This window comes from Struthio camelus, chromosome 16, assembly GCF_040807025.1.
Source record: "Struthio camelus isolate bStrCam1 chromosome 16, bStrCam1.hap1, whole genome shotgun sequence".
NCBI classification, from domain to species: Eukaryota; Metazoa; Chordata; class Aves; order Struthioniformes; family Struthionidae; genus Struthio; species Struthio camelus.
The window spans coordinates 1,531,052-1,550,621 of NC_090957.1; the positions used below are offsets into that span (position 1 = coordinate 1,531,052).

General features: G+C 72.0%; 2 protein-coding genes across 3 annotated transcripts; both read left to right on the plus strand.

Moving 5' to 3' along the window:
• Positions 1–2,275: 2,275 nt before the first annotated feature.
• Positions 2,276–7,506, plus strand: FBXO46 (F-box protein 46). Of its 2 annotated transcripts, none has more exons than XM_068910167.1 (2): positions 2,276–2,323; positions 5,754–7,506. In XM_068910167.1, exon 2 carries the CDS (start codon positions 5,777–5,779, stop codon positions 7,481–7,483), a length of 1,707 nt encoding a protein of 568 aa, XP_068766268.1. In that variant the 5' UTR covers positions 2,276–2,323; positions 5,754–5,776; the 3' UTR covers positions 7,484–7,506. The 2 variants fall into 2 exon arrangements, with proteins under 2 accessions (XP_068766268.1, XP_068766269.1); XM_068910168.1 differs by lacking the exon at positions 2,276–2,323 and adding an exon at positions 3,562–3,584.
• A 2,552-nt stretch (positions 7,507–10,058) lies between these two features.
• Positions 10,059–19,328, plus strand: QPCTL (glutaminyl-peptide cyclotransferase like; the record flags this gene model as incomplete). The annotated part of the gene is made up of 7 exons (XM_068910550.1): positions 10,059–10,181; positions 11,465–11,629; positions 11,727–12,014; positions 12,100–12,252; positions 13,412–13,511; positions 17,432–17,548; positions 19,089–19,328. Coding segments are annotated over 7 exons (1,092 nt in total), but the record flags the coding sequence as incomplete, so codon positions are not given.
• Positions 19,329–19,570: the final 242 nt, after the last annotated feature.

A 19,570-nucleotide genomic window follows, 5' to 3' on the forward strand; every position in this document is an offset into this window, starting at 1 on the left:
CGGGAGGGGTCTGGGGGGGTCTGGGGGGGTCCGGGGGACCCCTGACACCTTGGGGTGCTGGGGAGGGGTCTGGGGGGGTCTAGGGGACCCCTGACACCTTGGGGTGCTGGGGGGGTCCGGGGGGGCCCTGACACTTTGGGGTGCTTGGGGGGGTCTGGGGGGGGCCTGACACCTTGGGGTGCTGGGGGGGTCTGGAGGGGTCTCTGGCACCTTAGGGTGCTGGGGGAGGAGTCTGGGGGGGTCTAGGGGGGGCCGCAATACCTTGGGGTGTCAGGGGGAGGGTCTGGGGGGGTCTAGGGGATCCCCAGCACCTTGGGGTGCCAGGGGGAGGGTCTGGGGGGGTCCCTGACCCCTCGGGGGGCTGCAGGGGTCCTGGGGGGGGTCTCTAGCACCCTAGGGTGCTGGGGGGGTGCTTGGAGATGGGCTGGGGGGCCCCTGGTGCCCCTGCGGTTGTACCCTGCGGTTGTAACCCGCATCCCCATGATTACACCCCACGGCTGTGCCCTGCGTGTTCGCGATTGTACCCCATGTCCTTGTGGCTGTGCCCCGCGGTTGTACCCCGCGGCTGTATCCTGTGCCCCTGCGGTTGTGCCTTGCAGTTGTACCCCGCGCTGCTGCGGTTGTACCCGGCGGTTGTTATCTACAATTGTACCGCATGTTGCTGCGGTTGTAGCCCACGTCCCCGCATTGGTACCCTGTATCCCCTCGGCTGTACTCGCGGTTGTACCCTGCTGCTGCTGTTCCCCAAGAAACGTGTCACACGCGAGAGTGGCTCCTGCGAGTTCATGGTGGGGGGGGTCCCTGGTGACACTGGGGTCACTGGGGCAGTACTGGGAGGACCCTGGGGGATCCCTGGTGACACTGGGGTCACTGGGGCAGTACTGGGGGGCCTGAGGAGTCCCTGGGGTGGCACTGGGGTCCCTGAGGTGACACTGAGGGCCCCTGGGGGGGGGCTATGGGTGAGACCGGCGTCCCTGAGGTGACATTGGAGGCCCCTGAGGAGTCTCTGGTGACACTGGGGTCACTGGGGCAGTACTGGGGGTGCTGGGGGAGGTCCCTGGGGTGACACTAGGGTCACTGAGGTGACACCGGGGGCCCCTAGGGGAGTCTCTGGTGACACTGGGGTCCCTGGGGTGACATTGGGGGCCCTGAGGAGCTCCTGGAGTGACACTGGGGTCCCTGAGGTGACACCGGGGGTCCCTGAGGGGTCTCTGGGTGACACCAGGGTCCCTGGGGTGACACTGAGGTCTCTGAGGTGACACCGAGGGCCCCTAGGGGGTCTCTGGGTGACACTGGGGTCCCTGGGGTGACACTGGGAGCCCCTGGGGTGACACTGGGGTCCCTGAGGTAACACCAAGGGCCCTTGGGGGGGGGAGCTCTGGGTGACACTGGGTACCCTGGGGTGACACCGGGGGGCCCTGAGGGATCTCTGGGTGACACTAGGGTCCCTGGGGTGACATTGGGGCCCCTGGGCAGACCCTAGGGTGACACTAGGGGCCCTGGGGTGACATTGGGGCCCCTGGGCAGACCCTAGGGTGACACTAGGGGCCCTGGGGTGACATTGGGGCCCCTGGGCAGACCCTAGGGTGACACTAGGGGCCCTGGGGTGACATTGGGGCCCCTGGGCAGACCCTAAGGTGACACTAGGGGCCCTGGGGTGACATTGGGGCCCCTGGGCAGACCCTAGGGTGACACTAGGGGCCCTGGGGTGACATTGGGGCCCCTGAGTGGACCCTAGGGTGACACTAGGGGCCCTGGGGTGACACTGGGTGACACTGGGGTCCCTAGGGTGACACTAGGGGCCCTGGGGTGACACTGGGTGACACTGGGGTCCCTGAGGTGAGACCGAGGGCCCCTGGGGGGGGGTCTCTAGGTGACACCGGGGATCCCAAGTGCCACTGGAAGGGTTACTGGGTGCCACTGGGTGCCCCTGGCGGGTCCCTGGGGTCCCTGTTACCGGATGGGGGGGGAGACACCCCGAGGGGGTCGCCGCGGCCGCCGGACTCCAGCTCCCAGCCTGCCCCGCGCCGCCTCCCAGGCGGACTACAGCTCCCGCGATGCCTCGCGGCGCACGCGCAGCACCTCGGAGCTCCACAGCGGCGGACTACAGTTCCCATGAGGCGCGGCGGGGCGCATGCGCGGCCCCTCCCAGACGGACTACAACTCCCGCGATGCCCCGCGGCGCATGCGCGGCGCCAAGGAGCTCCACGACGGCGGACTACAACTCCCATGAGGCGCAGCGGTGCGCATGCGCGGCTCGGCCCCCGCGCGTCACCCGGAAGCGCGGCGGAGAGGCGGAGCGGCGGCGGCGGGCACCTGCCCGGTGAGCGGGGGAGGGGCGGCGGCGGGGCGGGCGGGGCCGGGAGGGAGACGGCGGGGGGGGCGGGGTCACGGGGGGGCGATGTCACGGGGGGCCGGTGTCACGGGGGGGCGATGTCACGGGGGGCCGGTGTCATGGGGGGGCCGGTGTCACGGGGGGGTGGTGTCACGGGGGGGGTGGTGTCACACGCGGTCGCTCCGTGTCGGTGTCACACGCGGTCGCTCCGTGTCGGTGTCACACACACGCGGTGTCGCTCCGTGTCGGTGTCACACGCGGTCGCTCCGTGTCGGTGTCACACGCGCGGTCGCTCCGTGTCGGTGTCACACGCGGTCGCTCCGTGTCGGTGTCACACACGCAGTCGCTCCGTGTCGGTGTCACACACACGCGGTGTCGCTGCGTGTCGGTGTCACACACACGCAGTCGCTCCGTGTCGGTGTCACACGCGGTCGCTCCGTGTCGGTGTCACACACGCGGTCGCTCCGTGTCGGTGTCACACGCGGTCGCTCCGTGTCGGTGTCACACACGCAGTCGCTCCGTGTCGGTGTCACACACACGCAGTGTCGCTGCGTGTCGGTGTCACACACACGCAGTCGCTCCGTGTCGGTGTCACACGCGGTCGCTCCGTGTCGGTGTCACACACACACGCGGTCGCTCCGTGTCGGTGTCACACGCAGTCGCTCCGTGTCGGTGTCACACACACGCAGTGTCGCTGCGTGTCGGTGTCACACACACGCAGTCGCTCCGTGTCGGTGTCACACGCGGTCGCTCCGTGTCGGTGTCACACACACACGCGGTCACTCCGTGTCGGTGTCACACACACGGGGTCGCTCCGTGTCGGTGTCACACACGCGGTCGCTCCGTGTCGGTGTCACACGCGGTCGCTCCGTGTCGGTGGCCCCGCCCCTCACCCGTGGCCCCGCCCCCAGCTCCGCCCCCGCTGCCAGGCCCCGCCCCTCCGGCGCCGCAGCCACGCCCCCCCCGCGGCCGCCTTGCCGCCGTCCATATATGGGCATGCCCCGAACGCCGCCTCCTCATTGGCTGCCGCCGCCACGCAGGCGGCTGTCAACAAACGGGCCGCGGTTAAAAGGGCCGCGGCGGGCGGGGCGGGGCGGGGCGGGGCGGGGCGGGGCTAGATGGGCCCACCCCCTCTGCCGCCCCGCCCTCCGCTCTCTTGCGGCGCCGCGGCCGCTTTAAGGGCTCGGCCCGCGCCAGGGGGCGGAGCGCGCGGCGGGAGCCGGAGCCGCGCGGCCGCCGTCGCTGCCCGGTGAGGGGCGCGTCGCGGGGGGGCGGGGGGGGCGTGGCCTGACCGAGCGGGGAGGAGGGGGCGTGGCCTGGCTGGGCAGGTGCGCGAGGGGCGGTGTGGGCGGGGCCTAGCGGGGGGGCAGGTGCGCGCGCGCGGGGGGCGGGGCTGGGCGGAGAGGAGGGGGCGGGGCGCGAGGAGGGGGCGGGGCTTAGGGGGTCACGGCCCGGTAACGGCTCCTATCGCCGGTAACGGCCCCCCCGCCCCCCCCTCCTACCCCCCCCGACCCCGGCCCTGTCCCCGGCCCCGGCCCCCTCCTGCCACCCCTGTCCTCGTCCCTGTCCCTGTCCCTGTCTCCGTCCCTCTCCTGCCACCCCTGTCCTCGTCCCTGTCCCCATCCCCGTCCCCCTCCTGCCACCCCTGTCCTCGTCCCCCTCCTGCCACCCCTGTCCTCGTCCCTGTCCCTGTCCCCGGCCCCGGCCCCGTCCCCCTCCTGCCACCCCCGTCCCCGTCCCCCTCCTGCCACCCCCGTCCTCGTCCCCCTCCTGCCACCCCTGTCCTCGTCCCTGTCCCCGTCCCCGTCCCCCTCCTGCCACCCCCGTCCCCGTCCCCCTCCCCGTCCCCGTCCCCGTCCCTGTCGTGCCACCCCTGTCCTCGTCCCTGTCCCCGTCCCCCTCCTGCCACCCCGGCCCTGTCCCCGTCCTGCCACCGCTGTCCTCGTTCCTGTCCCCGTCCCCCTCCTGCCACCCCTGTCCTCGTCCCTGTCCCCGTCCCCCTCCTGCCACCCCGGCCCTGTCCCCGTCCTGCCACCGCTGTCCTCGTTCCTGTCCCCGTCCCCCTCCTGCCACCCCTGTCCCCGTCCCTGTCCCCGTCCTACTTCTGCCGTCCTCATCCGCATCCTGACTCCCCTGTCCCCATCTGCCATTCCTGTCCCCGTCCCTGTCCCCATCCTGACCTCCCTGTCCCTGTCCCACCTCCCCGTCTCCATCCCTGTCCCTGTCCTGACTCCTCTGTCCCCATCTGCCATCCCTGTCCCCATCCCGACTCCCCGTCCCTGTCCCCGTCCTGACCTCCCTGTCCCAGTCCCCATCCTACTTCTGCCGTCCTCATCCCCATCCCGCCTCCCCTGTCCCCGTCCCACCTCCCCTATCTCCATCCCCGTCCCCATCCCTGTCCCCATCTGCCATCCCTGTCCCCATCCCTGTCCCCGTCCCTGTCCCCATCCCACCTCCCTGTCCCCGTCCCCATCCTACTTCTGCCGTCCTCATCCCCATCCCACCTCCCCTGTCCCCGTCCCACCTCCCCTATCTCCATCCCCGTCCCCATCCCCATCCCTGTCCCCATCTACCATCCCTGTCCCCATCCCTGTCCCTGTCCCTGTTCCCATCCCACCTCCCTGTCCCCGTCCCCATCCTACTTCTGCCGTCCCTGTCCCCATCCCACCTCCCCCGTCCCCGTCCCACCTCCCCTATCTCCATCCCCGTCCCCATCCCTGTCCCCATCTGCCATCCCTGTCCCCGTCCCCATCCTGACCTCCCTCTTCCTGTCCCACCTCCCCTATCTCCATCCCCATCCCTGTCCCCATCTGCCATCCCTGTCCCCATCCCTGTCCCCGTCGCTGTTCCCATCCTGACCTCCCTCTCCCTGTCCCCATCCCTGTCCCCATCTGCCATCCCTGTCCCCATCCCTGTCCCCGTCCCTGTTCCCATCCCACCTCCCTGTCCCTGTCCCACCTCCCCGTCTCCATCCCTGTCCCCGTCCTGACTCCCCTGTCCCCATCTGCCATCCCTGTCCCCATCCCACCTCCCTGTCCCCATCCCACCTCCCCTATCTCCATCCCCGTCCCCATCCCTGTCCCCATCTGCCATCCCTGTCCCCATCCCTGTCCCCGTCCCTGTTCCCATCCCACCTCCCTGTCCCCGTCCCCATCCTACTTCTGCCGTCCCCGTCCCCATCCCACCTCCCCCATCCCCATCCCACCTCCCCTATCTCCATCCCCATCCCCATCCGCCATCCCCGTCCCCATCCCACCTCCCCCGTCCCTGTCCCACCTCCCCTATCTCCATCCCCGTCCCCATCCCCATCCGCCATCCCCGTCCCCATCCCACCTCCCCCGTCCCCATCCCCACCCCACCTCCCCCGTCCCCCCCGTCCCCCCGGCAGCACCTGACGCAGCACCTCCTTCCCCAGCAGGGCCAGGCCGGGCCAGGCCGCCGATGGAGCCCGACGCCTTCCGGCCGGTGCAGCTGTGGTGCCCGCGGCCCTTCGGCACCTTCTCGCAGAACCAGCCGCGCGGCCCCGCTCCCGCCAGGCGCCCGGCCGTCCCCAAGGCGCCCCGGCGCGAGAGCACGCCGCCGCCGCCGCCGCCGCCGCCGCCGCCGGACGAGGGCCGCGTGCTCCTCGACACCTGGTACGTCATCAAGCCGGGCAACACCAAGGAGAAGATCGCCTTCTTCGTGGCCCACCAGTGCGGCGGCGCCCGCGCCGCCACCATGAAGGTGAAGGGCCACTGGGGCGGCGAGAGCTGCAAGGCCAAGCGGCGCCGGCGGTCGCGCGAACCCGCCGAGGGCAAAGCGGGCGGCGGGCGGGCGGCCGAACCGGGCAGCCCGCCGGCCCCCGAACCGCCGCCGGCCGATCTGCTCTCGGTGGCCGAGATGGTGGCGTTGGTGGAGCGGAGGACGGCGCTGGCTTTGCAGAGCTACGGGCCGCTGCCGTGCGCCGCCGGCCCCGGCTCGCCCCGCGTGCTCTTCGTGGCGGCCGACGAAGCGGCCGGCGGCGGCGGCGCCGAAGCGCCCGGCGGCCCCGAGTGCCGTCGCGTGGCCGAAGCGGTGGCTCGTTTCGAATCGCGCCAACAACGACCCGCCGGCGTCCAGCCGCCCGGCGAGGTACGCATCGCCTTCCGCATCTCCAGCGAGCCCCGCGCCGCCCCCCAAACCGGCGCCCGCTCCGGCCCCGGCCTCTCCGGCCCCCGCGCCAAGGACAAGATCACCTGCGACCTCTACCAGCTCATCAGCCCTTCCCGCGACGCCCTGCCCGCCGACGTGCAGCTGCTGCTGGCCGGCGCGTCGCCCGCCACCGACGGCCCCGGCGGCGAGCCGGGCGGCCGAGCGACGCCGGGCCAGCCCGACGGCGAGGACGAGGCGACGACGGCGGCGGCGGTGACCTCGTGCGGCGCCGGCTTCCACGTGGACGTGGTGGTGACGGGAGCGGTGGACGAGTGCGTCTTCTTGGGTAAGGACAGCAGCAAAGCGGTGACGGAGGAGACGGTGTGCCTGGCCGGCAGCCCGGCGACGGCCGAGGGTTTGCGAACGCCCCGCGACGAACCGCCGTCGCCGCCGCCGCCGGGTCAGCTCTTCCTCCTGCCCGGGCCGGCCGAGGAAACGCGTGAGGCCGAAGGTGCTGAGATGACGGCCGCCGCCGCCGCGCCGCCGCCGCCGCCGGCGGACTCCTCGTTGTGCCGCCTCTACCGGCACGTCTCGCACGACTTCTTGGAGATCCGCTTCAAGATCCAGCGGCTGCTGGAGCCGCGGCAGTACATGCTGCTGCTGCCCGAGCACGTCATGGTGAAGATCTTCAGCTACCTGCCCACGCAGGCGCTGGCCGCCCTCAAGTGCTCCTGCCACTACTTCAAATCCATCATCGAGACCTTCGGGGTGCAGGCGACCGACTCGCGCTGGAACCGCGACCCGCTCTACCGCGACGACCCCTGCAAGCAGTGCAAGAAGCTGTACGCCCGGGGCGACGTCTCGCTGTGCCGCTGGCACCCCAAGCCCTACCACCACGACCTGCCCTACGGGCGCTCCTACTGGATGTGCTGCCGGCGGGCCGAGCGCCAGGCGCCCGGCTGCCGCGTCGGGCTGCACGACAACAACTGGGTGCCGCCCGGCGCCCGGCCCGCCGCCCGCCGCCACGAGGCCACCTGAGTGGCGGGGACGCCGGGAGGGACGCCCCGGGGTTTTGGGGGGGGGGGGGGGGACGCGCGCGGCGGCCGAAAGAAAAGAAAGGAGAGAACGAAACGAGCGGCGGGGTCGTCAACGGGGGGCGCCGGCGGTGGGGAGGGGGACGGGGGACAGCTCCGCCCGGGGTGGCGGGGGGACGGGACGGTCCGTCCTGGGTGACGTCTCCAGGCAGCGTGGCGTCTCCGTCTTGGGGGTGATGGCCTTGTTCCCGGTGACGTCCCTGTCCAGGGTGACGGCCTGTTCGCCGTGACATTGCTGTCCAGGGTGACGTCCCACGCAGGGTGACGGCCTGTCTTGGGTGACGTCCCAACTGGGGTGATGGCCTGTCCCCAGTGACATCTCATGCAGGGTGACAGCCTGTCCTGGGTGACGTCCCAACTAGGGTGAAAACCTGCTCCCAGTAACAACCGATCCAGGGTGATGTCCTGTCCTGGGTGACATCACAGCTAGGGGTGACAACCTATCCCCAGTGACAACCCCTCCAGGGTGATGTCCTGTCCTGAGTGACATCCCAACTGGGGTGACGATGTGTCTCCAGTGACAACCTGTCCCCAGTGACAACCCGTCCAGGGTGATGTCCTGTCCTGGGTGACGTCCCCAGCGGGGGGACGACCTGTCCCCAGTGACAACCCATCCAGGGTGATGTCCCCATCAAGGGTGACGCCCCCATCCGGGGTAACCCCCAGGCTAGGGTGACATCCCCATCCAGTGCGACGGTCTGCCCTGAGCAATGTCCCCTTCCAGGCTGACATGCCAAGTGGGGTGACATCCCCATCCTGGGCAATGTCTCCATCCAGGGTGACATCCCTGTCCAGGTGACATCCTTTCTGGGGTGACATCCCCATCCTGGGTGACATCCCAACTGGGGCAACGTCCCCGTCTGGGGTAACTGCACGGTCCACGGTGACATCCCCATCCAGGTCATGTCCTGTCCTGGGAGACATCCTTGCCCAGGTGACATCCCCGTTCAGGCTAACTGCCTGGTCCAGGGTGACGTCCCCGTCCAGGTGACATCCCCACTGGGGTGACAGCCCGGTCCAGGGTAACTGCACGGTCCAGGGTGACATCGCTGTCTGGGTGACATCCTGTCCGAGGTGACATCTCTGTACGGGTGACATCCTCACTGGGGTGCCCTCGTCGTCTGGGTGCCGTCCTGTCCGGGGTGACATCCCTGTCCAGGTGCTGTCCTGTCCGGGTGACATCCCCATCCAGGTGGCATCCCCACCAGGGTGACATCCTCACTGGGGTGCCCTCGCCATCCGGGTCCCGTCCTGTCCGGGTGCCATCCCTGTCTGGGTGCCATCCTGTCTAGGTGATGTCCCCGTCCAGGTGGCATCCCCCCAGGGGTGACATCCCTGTCCGGGTGACATCCCCACCAGATGACATCCCTGTCCAGGTGCCACCCCCATCGGGGTGCCATCTCCACCAGGTGCCATCCCTACCAGGGTGACATCCCTGTCCAGGTGCCATCCCCACCAGGGTGACATCCCCACCAGGTGCCACCCCCACCGGGGTGCTATCCCATCCAGGTGCCATCCCCACTGTGGTGACATCCCTGTCCAGGTGCCATCCCCACCTGGTGCCACCCCCACCAGGTGCCACCCCCACCGGAGTGCTATCCCATCCAGGTGCCACCCCCACCAGGGGTGCCATCCCCACCGGGGTGCCACCCCCACCAGGTGCCATCCCATCCAGGTGCCATCCCTGTCCAGGTGACATCCCTGTCCAGGTGCCACCCCCACCGGGGTGACATCCCTGTCCAGGTGCCACCCCCACCAGGTGCCACCCCCACCGGGGTGACATCCCCACCAGGTGCCATCCCCACTGTGGTGACATCCCTGTCCAGGTGCCATCCCCACCAGGTGTCACCCCCACCGGGGTGCCACCCCCACCAGGTGCCATCCCATCCAGGTGCCATCCCTGTCCAGGTGCCATCCCCACCAGGTGCCACCCCCACCAGGTGCCACCCCCACCGGGGTGCCACCCCCACCAGGTGCCATCCCATCCAGGTGCCATCCCTGTCCAGGTGCCATCCCCACCAGGTGCCACCCCCACCGGGGTGACATCCCCCTGGGGGTGCCACCCCCACCGGGGTGACATCCCTGTCCAGGTGCCACCCCCCCCCCGGTGCCACCCCCCCCGGTCCGGGTGGCCGTCCGGGTCCCCTCCCCAGCTCGGGTGACCCCCGCCCCGCCCCCCCCCAAACAGCTGCGCGCCCCACCCTCCCCCCTTTTCCCGGCGCGGGAGACACTGCGCATGCGCGCGGGGAGACACGCCCCCCCCGCCTGACTGAGCGCGGCCCCACCCCCAGGGAGGGGGCTGATCCCCGCCCCTCCGCGCTCGGCCCCGCCCCTCCGCGCTCGGCCCCGCCCCTCCGCGCTCGGCCCCGCCCCCCGGAGCGCGGCCCCGCCCCGCGCGCCATGCGGACAGGCCCCGGCGGCGCCCGGCGGGCCCGCGGCGGCGGCGGCGGCGGCGGCGGCGGCGGCGCGGGGGGGGGCGGCCGGTGCCGGTGCCGGTGCCGGTGCCGGTGGGGGGGGGGTCTGGGTGCCCCCCCCGCCGCCCGCCGCTGCCGCTGCTGGCGCTGGCGGCCGCCGCCGCCGCCCTCCTCCTCTACGCGGCCTGGGCGCCGGCGGGCGGGGAGCGCGGGCCCGTCGGCAGCGCGGTGAGCGGGCGGGGGGGGGGCCGGGGGGGGCGGGGGTGCTCCTGGGGGGAGTGTGGGTGCTCCTGGGAGGGGTGGGTGCTCCCGGAGGGGGTCTGGGTGCCTGGGGGGGGTGTGGGTGCTCCCGGAGGGGGTGTGGGTGCTTCCGGGGGGGGTGTGGGTGCTCCCGGGGGGGTCCTGGGTGCCTGGGGGGGGTGTGGGTGCTCCTGGGGGGTGTGGGTGCTCCCGGAGGGGGTCTGGGTGCCTGGGGGGGGTGGGTGCTCCTGGGGGGGGGGTGGGTGCTTCCGGAGGGGGTGTGGGTGCTCCTGGGGGGGGTGGGTGCTCCCGGAGGGGGTCTGGGTGCCTGGGGGGGGGGTGGGTGCTCCTGGGGGGGGGGTGTGGGTGCTTCCGGAGGGGGTGTGGGTGCTCCTGGGGGGGGTGGGTGCTCCCGGAGGGGGTCTGGGTGCCTGGGGGGGGGTGTGGGTGCTCCAGGGGGGGTGGGTGCTCCCGGAGGGGGTGTGGGTGCTCCCGGGGGGGGTCTGGGTGCCTGGGGGGCAGTGTGGATGCTCCTGGAGGGGGTGTGGGTGCTCCTGGAGGGGGGGTGCTCCCGGAGGGGGTGTGGGTGCTCCTGGAGGGGGTGTGGGTGCTCCCGGGGGGGTCTGGGTGCTCCCGGAGGGGGTGTGGGTGCCCGGGGGGGGTCTGGGTGCCCCAGAGGATGGGTCCCGGGGGGGTCTAGGTGCCCTGGGGGGGATCCAGGGTCTCCCCATGCCCCGGGGGGGGGTCTCCATGCCCTGGGGGGGCTGTGGGTGCCCTAGGAGGGGATCCAGGGTCTCCCCATGCCCTGGGGGGGGTCTCCATGCCCTGGGGGGGCTGTGGGTGCTCTGGGGGGGAAATCCAGGGTCTCCCCATGCCCCAGGGGGGGGTCTCCATGCCCTGAGGGGGGCTGTGGGTGCCCTGGGGGGGCTGTGGGTGCCCTAGGAGGGGATCCAAGCCCTGGGAGGGCTTTGGGTGCTCTGGGGGGGATCCAGGGTCCCCCCATGCCCCGGGGGGGGTCTCCATGCCCTAGGGGGGGTGTGGGTGCCCTGGGGGGGGCTTTGGGTGCCCTAGGAGGGGATCCAGGGTCCCCCTGTGCCCCGGCGGGGGGGGGGGGGGGGAATCCCACCACCCCGAGCATCCAAACCGCCCCCGGAGGGGTCCCCGGGGTGGGTGTCACCGGCGGCCGGACAGCCGGACGGGGTGGGGTCGGGAGGGCCGGCCGGATGGCCGGACAGAGAGGGTGCTGAGCAGGGAGGGGGGGGCCGGGGCAGGGGGCCGGACACCCGCAGCCCCCCGGGACGGCGCGAGAGCGCTCGGAGGCCGAGCTGCGGCGGCTGACGGCGGCGCTGGAGCCGCGACGGCTGCGGGACACCTTCCTGCGGCCCCTGCTGCACCCGCGGGTGCCGGGTAGCGCCGGCAGCCGGGCCGCCCGCCAGGTCCGTGTCACCGTCACCGCGGCCGGGGCGGGTGGTGGTGGTGGGAGGAGAGCGGGACCCAGGCGGTGACGGTGACGGCGCCGTCCCCTGCCCGCAGCACCTGGCCGCCCGGCTGGCCGAGCTGGCGGCCGGCTGGCACGTGGAGGTGGACGCCTTCGAGGCGAGGACGCCGCGCGGGCCGGTGGCCTTCGCCTCGCTGGTGGCCACGGCGGCGCCGGCCGCCCGCCGCCGCCTGGCCCTGGCGTGTCACTACGACAGCAAAGCGCTGGCACCCGACGCCGCCGGCCGGCCCTTCGTGGGCGCCACCGACTCGGCCCTGCCCTGCGCCCTGCTGCTGGAGCTGGCGGCCGCCCTGGACACCCGCCTGCGCGCCGCCCGCCAGCGGGTAAGGACCGGCCGGGGTGCTGGGTGGGGGGACGGCCGGGGACGAGGGCGACTGACGGAGCGGCGGACGCCGTCCCCGGCCGCAGGGCGCCGACGCCACGCTGCAGCTCCTCTTCCTGGACGGCGAGGAGGCCTTCGAGCAGTGGAGCGCCACCGACTCGCTCTACGGCGCCCGGCACTTGGCCGCCCGCATGGCCGCCACGCCGCACCCCGCCGGCGGCACCCAGCTCGGCGCCCTGGTGAGCCCCGCTGTCGCCGGCGCCGCCGTCGGGTCCGCCGCCATCTCCGGGAGGGGTTGGTTCCTGCTGTCGCGGTGTCCCCAGGTTGGGATGGTGGCTGCCGTCGTGGTGGCATCTGGGCCGGGTTGGTCCTTGCTGCTGCGATGGCTCCAGCTGTGGAGGAAGCTACCACCATGGTGGCACCTGGGCCAGGTTGGTCCTTGCCACCATGGTGTCCCCAGCTTGGGATGGTGGCTGCCACCATGGTGGCACCTGGGTGGGCCAGGTTGGTCCCTGCCACCACGGTGTCCCCAGCTTGGGATGGTGGCTGCCACCACGGTGCCTGCAGCTGTGGAGGAACCTGCTACCATGGTGTCACCTGGGCCCTGTCGGTCCTTGCCACTGTGGTGTCCCCAGGTTGGGATGGTGGCTGCCACCATGGTGGCACTTGGGCCAGGCTGGTCCCTGCCACCACGGTGTCTCCAGCTGTGGAGGAACCTGCCACCACAGTGTCATCTGGGCCAGGTTGGTCCCTGCCACCATGGTGTCTCCAGGTTGAGATAGTGGCTGCCACTGTGGTGGCATCTGGGCCGGGTTGGTCCCTGCTACCACGGTGTCTGCAGCTGTGGAGGAACCTGCCACCGTGGTGTCACCTGGGCCCTGTTGGTCCTTGCCACTGTGGTGACCCCAGGTTGGGATGGTGGCTGCCACTACGGTGTCACCTGGGCCGGGCTGGTTCCTGCCACCATGGTGTTCTCAGCTCTGTCAGTCCCACGGTGTCACCTGGGCTGTGCTGGTCCCTGCCACCATGGCGTCCCTAGATGGGTCGGGCCCATGGTGGCACCTGGGCTGCGTTGGTTCCTGCCACCGCAGTGCCTCCAGCCACCGCGGTGTCCCCATCTGTGCCAGTCCCACGGTGACCGAGCCACGTCAGTCCCTGCCGCGGTGGCACCTGAGCCGTGCAGGACGGTGTCACTGCGGCGTCCGGCTGTGCCGGTCCCACGGTGGCACCTGAGCCCCGTCGGTCCCTGCCGCGGTGGCACCTGAGCCGTGCTGGTCCCCGCCACCGCGATGTCCCCGTGTCCGAGCCGTGCCGGTGCCCCTTTGCTGTGACAGCCGTGTCAGCCGGGCGGCTCGCGGCGTGCCGTGACCTCGTGTCCCCGTGTCCCCGTCCCCGCAGAGCCTCCTGGTGCTGCTGGACCTGCTGGGTGGCCCCGACCCCGCCATCTACAGCCACTTCACCCGCACCCACGCCTGGTTCCTGCACCTCGTCGCCATCGGTACCGGTGACGGCACGGGGACAGCGGGCTCCGGGGGTGGGACAGCACGGGGACGGGTTGGGGACGGGGACGTGGAGGAGCAGGACGGGGGATGGCACAGGGATGGGGACGAGGGGGACAGGACGGGGACGAGGGGGACAGGACGGGGGATGGCACGGGGCCGGGGACGAGGGGGACAGGACGGGGACGTGGAGGAGCAGGACGGGGATGGCACGGGGCTGGGGACGAGGGGGACAGGACGGGGATGAGGGGGACAGGACGGGGACAGGATGGGGCCGGGGAGGAGGGGGACAGGACGGGGACGAGGGGGACAGGACGGGGGATGGCACGGGGCCGGGGACGAGGGGGACAGGACGGGGACGTGGAGGAGCAGGACGGGGATGGCACGGGGCTGGGGACGAGGGGGACAGGACAGGGGACGGCACGGGGACAGGGACAAGGGGGACGGGGCTGGGGACGAGGGGGACAGGATGGGGACAGGATGGGGCCGGGGAGGAGGGGGACAGGACGGGGGACAAGGGGGACAGGACGGGGACGAGGGGGACAGGACGGGGACAGGATGGGGCCGGGGAGGAGGGGGACAGGACGGGGACGAGGGGGACAGGACGGGGGATGGCACGGGGCCGGGGACGAGGGGGACAGGACGGGGACGTGGAGGAGCAGGACGGGGATGGCACGGGGCTGGGGACGAGGGGGACAGGACAGGGGACGGCACGGGGACAGGGACAAGGGGGACGGGGCTGGGGACGAGGGGGACAGGATGGGGACAGGATGGGGCCGGGGAGGAGGGGGACAGGACGGGGGACAAGGGGGACAGGACGGGGACGAGGGGGACAGGACGGGGACAGGATGGGGCCGGGGAGGAGGGGGACAGGACGGGGACGAGGGGGACAGGACGGGGGATGGCACGGGGCCGGGGACGAGGGGGACAGGACGGGGACGTGGAGGAGCAGGACGGGGATGGCACGGGGCTGGGGACGAGGGGGACAGGACAGGGGACGGCACGGGGACAGGGACAAGGGGGACGGGGCTGGGGACGAGGGGGACAGGATGGGGACAGGATGGGGCCGGGGAGGAGGGGGACAGGACGGGGGACAAGGGGGACAGGACGGGGACGAGGGGGACAGGACGGGGACAGGATGGGGCCGGGGAGGAGGGGGACAGGACGGGGAACGAGGGGGACAGGACGGGGGATGGCACGGGGCCGGGGACGAGGGGGACAGGACGGGGACGTGGAGGAGCAGGACGGGGATGGCACGGGGCTGGGGACGAGGGGGACAGGACGGGGATGAGGGGGACAGGACGGGGACAGGATGGGGCCGGGGAGGAGGGGGACAGGACGGGGACGAGGGGGACAGGACGGGGGATGGCACGGGGCCGGGGACGAGGGGGACAGGACGGGGACGTGGAGGAGCAGGACGGGGATGGCACGGGGCTGGGGACGAGGGGGACAGGACAGGGGACGGCACGGGGACAGGGACAAGGGGGACGGGGCTGGGGACGAGGGGGACAGGATGGGGACAGGATGGGGCCGGGGAGGAGGGGGACAGGACGGGGGACAAGGGGGACAGGACGGGGACGAGGGGGACAGGACGGGGACAGGATGGGGCCGGGGAGGAGGGGGACAGGACGGGGAACGAGGGGGACAGGACGGGGGATGGCACGGGGCCGGGGACGAGGGGGACAGGACGGGGACGTGGAGGAGCAGGACGGGGATGGCACGGGGCTGGGGACGAGGGGGACAGGACAGGGGACGGCACGGGGACAGGGACAAGGGGGACGGGGCTGGGGACGAGGGGGACAGGATGGGGACAGGATGGGGCCGGGGAGGAGGGGGACAGGACGGGGGACAAGGGGGACAGGACGGGGACGAGGGGGACAGGACGGGGACAGGATGGGGCCGGGGAGGAGGGGGACAGGACGGGGAACGAGGGGGACAGGACGGGGGATGGCACGGGGCCGGGGACGAGGGGGACAGGACGGGGACGTGGAGGAGCAGGACGGGGATGGCACGGGGCTGGGGACGAGGGGGACAGGACGGGGACGAGGGGGACAGGACGGGGACAGGATGGGGCCGGGGAGGAGGGGGACAGGACGGGGAACGAGGGGGACAGGACGGGGGACGGCACGGGGACAGGGACGAGGGGGACGGGGCTGGGGATGAGGGGGACAGGACAGGGGACGGCACGGGGACAGGGACGAGGGGGACGGGGCTGGGGACGAGGGGGACAGGACGGGGATGAGGGGGACAGGACGGGGACAGGATGGGGCCGGGGAGGAGGGGGACAGGACGGGGGACGAGGGGGACAGGACGGGGATGAGGGGGACAGGACGGGGACAGGATGGGGCCGGGGAGGAGGGGGACAGGACGGGGGACGAGGGGGACAGGACGGGGACAGGATGGGGCCGGGGAGGAGGGGGACAGGACGGGGGACGAGGGGGACAGGACGGGGACAGGATGGGGCCGGGGAGGAGGGGGACAGGACGGGGGACGAGGGGGACAGGACGGGGACGAGGGGGGCCGGGGAGGAGGGGGACAGGACGGGGAACGAGGGGGACAGGACGGGGACGAGGGGGACAGGATGCAGCTGCAGCAGCCTGGGACAGCGGGAGCGCCCCGCGCTCACCCGTGTCCCTCTGTGTCTCTTTGTGCTCGTCCGTGTCCCTCCGTGTCGGCCCGTGTTGCTCCGTGTCCATGTGCCTCCATCTTGGTGTGTGCTCGTCCGTGTCCCTCCGTGCTCATCCGTGTCCCTCCGTGCTCATCCGTGTCCCTCCGCGTTGCTCCGTGTCCGTGTCCCTCCATGCTCGTCCATGTCCCTCCGTGCTCATCCGTGTCCCTCCGCGTTGCTCCGTGTCCGTGTCCCTCCGTGCTCGTCCATGTCCCTCCGTGCTCGTCCATGTCCCTCCGTGTTGGTCTGTGTCCCTCCGTGTGCCTCCGTGTCCCTCTGTGTCTCTACGTGCTTGTCCGCGTCCCTCCGTGTTGGTCTGTGTTGGTCTGTGACCCTCTGTGTTGGTCCATGCGCATCCGTGTCCCTCCGTGTGGCTCCGTGTCCCTCTGTGTGGGTCCATGTCCCTCCATGTCCCTCTGGGTCGCTCTGTGTCATTCCGTGTCGCTCCGTGTCCCTCTGTGTCCCTCCATGTGGCTCCGTGTCCCTCCATGTCCCCCCGTGTCCCTCCGTGTCCCTCCATGTCACTCTGTGTCCCTCCATGTGGCTCCGTGTCCCTCCATGTCCCCCCGTGTCCCTCCATGTCCCTCCATGTGACCCTGTGTCCCTCCATGTGGCTCCGTGTCCTTCCGTGCCCCTCCGTGCCCCTCCGTGTCCCTCCATGTCCCTCTGTGCCCCTCTGTGTCACTCCATGTCCCTCCATGTGGCTCCGTGTGGCTCTGTGTTGCTCTGTGTCCCTCCATGTCCCTCCGTGTTGGTCCGTGTCCCTCTGTGTCCCTCCGTGTCCCTCTTTGTCGCTCCATGTCCCTCCGTGTCGCTCCATGTCCCTCTGTGTGGCTCCATGTACCTCTGTGTGGCTCTGTGTCCCTCTGTGTCCCTCCATGTGGCTCCATGTTCATCTGTGTCCCTCTGTGTCCCTTTATGTCCCTCCATGTGGCTCCATGTCCCTCCGTGTCCCTCTGTGTCCCTCCGTGTGGCTCCGTGTCCCTCTGTGTCCCCCTGTGTGGCTCCATGTCCCTCCGTGTTGCTCCATGTCCCCCCGTGTCCCCCCGTGTGGCTCCATGTGGCTCTGTGTCCCTCTGTGTCCCTCTTTGTCCCTCCATGTGGCTCCGTGTCCCTCCGTGTCGCTCCATGTTCATCCGCGTCCCTCCGTGTCCCTCTGTGTGGCTCTGTGTCGCTCCGTGTCCCCCCGTGTGGCTCCGTGTGGCTCCGTGTCCCCCCCGTGTCCCCCCCGTGCGGCGGTGGCCGGGGCAGAGGAGCGGCTGCACGACCTGGGGCTGCTGCGCGCCCACCCCCGGCAGCGCATGTACTTCCGGCCGGGGCCGGCGCCGGGGGCCGTCGCCGACGACCACCTGCCCTTCCTGCAGCGAGGTACCGTCCCCCCGTGTCCCCCCGCGTCCCCTCGTGTCCCCTCCATCCCCCCGTGTCACCCCGTGTCACCTCGTGTCCCCCCGCATCCCCCCCGCATCCCCCCCGCATCCCTCCGCGTCCCCCCGCGCCGGGGGCCGTCGCCGACGACCACCTGCCCTTCCTGCAGCGAGGTACCGTCCCCCCGTGTCCCCTCGTGTCCCCTCCATCCCCCCGTGTCCCCCCGTGTCCCCCCGTGTCCCCCTGTGTCACCCCTGCATCCCCCCCGCATCCCCCCCGCATCCCTCCGCGTCCCCCCGCGCCGGGGGCTGTCGCCGACGACCACCTGCCCTTCCTGCAGCGAGGTACCGTCCCCCCGTGTCCCCTCGTGTCCCCTCCATCCCCCCGTGTCACCTCGTGTCACCCCGTGTCCCCCCGCATCCCCCCCGCATCCCTCCGCGTCCCCCTGCGCCGGGGGCTGTCGCCGACGACCACCTGCAGCAAGGTACCGTCCCCTCGTGTCCCCCCGTGTCCCCCCGTGTCCCCCCGTGTCCCCTCCTGTCCCCGCGTCCCCCCGTGTCCCCTCCGTCCCCTCCTGTCCCCCCTGTCCCCGCATCCCCCCGTGTCTCCTCATTTCCCCTCCTGTCCCCTCTGCGTCCCCCCTGTGTCCCCATCACCGTGTCCCCATCACTGTGTCCCCCCTTGTCACCAGGTCCCCATCACCGTGTCCCTTCTGTCACCACGTCCCCCCCGTGCCGCCGCGTCCCCTTCTGTCACCATGTCCCCCCGTCGCTGTGTCCCTGTGTCACCGCATCCCTTGGCACCACATCCCCCCGTCACCATGTCCCTCCTGGGCCGCCGTGTCCCCGTCACCGCGTCCCCCAGTGCCACCGCGTCCCCCTTGTCACCGTGTCCCATCGCCGCGTCCCCTGCTACCGCGTTCCTCCTGTGCCACTGCATCCCTGTCACTGTGTCCCCCTGTGCCACCGCGTCCCCCCTTGTCACCGTGCCCCCCAGTGCCACCGCGTCCCCCAGTGCCACCACGTCCCCCCTTGTCACCGCGTCCCCATCACTGTGTCCCCCCGTGCCACCGCGTCCCCTTGTCACCGTGTCCCCCTGCTACCATGTCCCTCCTGTGCCACCGTGTCCTCATCACTGTGTCCCTGTGCCACTGTGTCCCCCTTGTCACCGTGTCTCCCGTTGCCGCGTCCCTCCTGTGCCACTGCATCCCTGTCACTGTGTCCTCCTGTGCCACCGTGTCCCTTGTCACCGTGTCCCCATCACTGCGTCCTCCTGTGCCACCGCATCGCCCCTTGTCACCGCGTCCCCATCACTGTGTCCCTGTGCCACCGCGTCCCCCTTTGTCACCGTGTCCCCCTGCTACCATGTCCCTCCTGTGCCGCCGTGTCTCCGTCACTGTGTCCGCTGTCACTGTGTCCCCCTGTGCCACCGCATCCCCCTTTGTCACCACGTCCCCATCACTGCGTCCCCGGGTGCCACCGCGTCCCCCCTTGTCACCGCGTCCCCATCACCGCGTGCCCCCGGGTGACGGTGCCGGTGCCAGGCGTGCCGGTGCTGCACCTCATCCCGACGCCGTTCCCGGGCGTGTGGCACACGCCGGCCGACACCGAGGCCAACCTGCACCCGCCGACCGCCGCCAACCTGGCCAAGATCCTGGCCGTCTTCGTCGCCGACTTCCTGCACCTCTGAGCCCCCCCGGACCCCCGGAGGAGCCCCGGCACGCGGGGGCGGCGGCACGCGGGTGTCACATCACGCGGGTGTCACATCACGCAGGTGCCGTGTCGCGTGTGTGTCCTGTCACGTGTGTGCCGTCACGCGTGTGCGCCCCCCCCCCCACCGCCGTCGTCCCCCCTCCAGGGTCCCATCATCGGCCACCACCGGGGGGGGGGGGGAACCCGCGTGTCCCCCCCCGCCCCGGGCACCCCACGTCCCACCCCCACCCACCGGGGGGGGGTGTCCCCGGTGTCACCCTGTCACCTGCCCCCCCCCCCCGCCCCAGGGACCCCACGTGTCCCACCATCCCCC

Bases quoted from the DNA above. Each gene is read 5' to 3' on its own strand.
- FBXO46 (XM_068910167.1), top strand. From the start codon at position 5,777: ATGGAGCCCGACGCCTTCCGGCCGGTGCAGCTGTGGTGCCCGCGGCCC.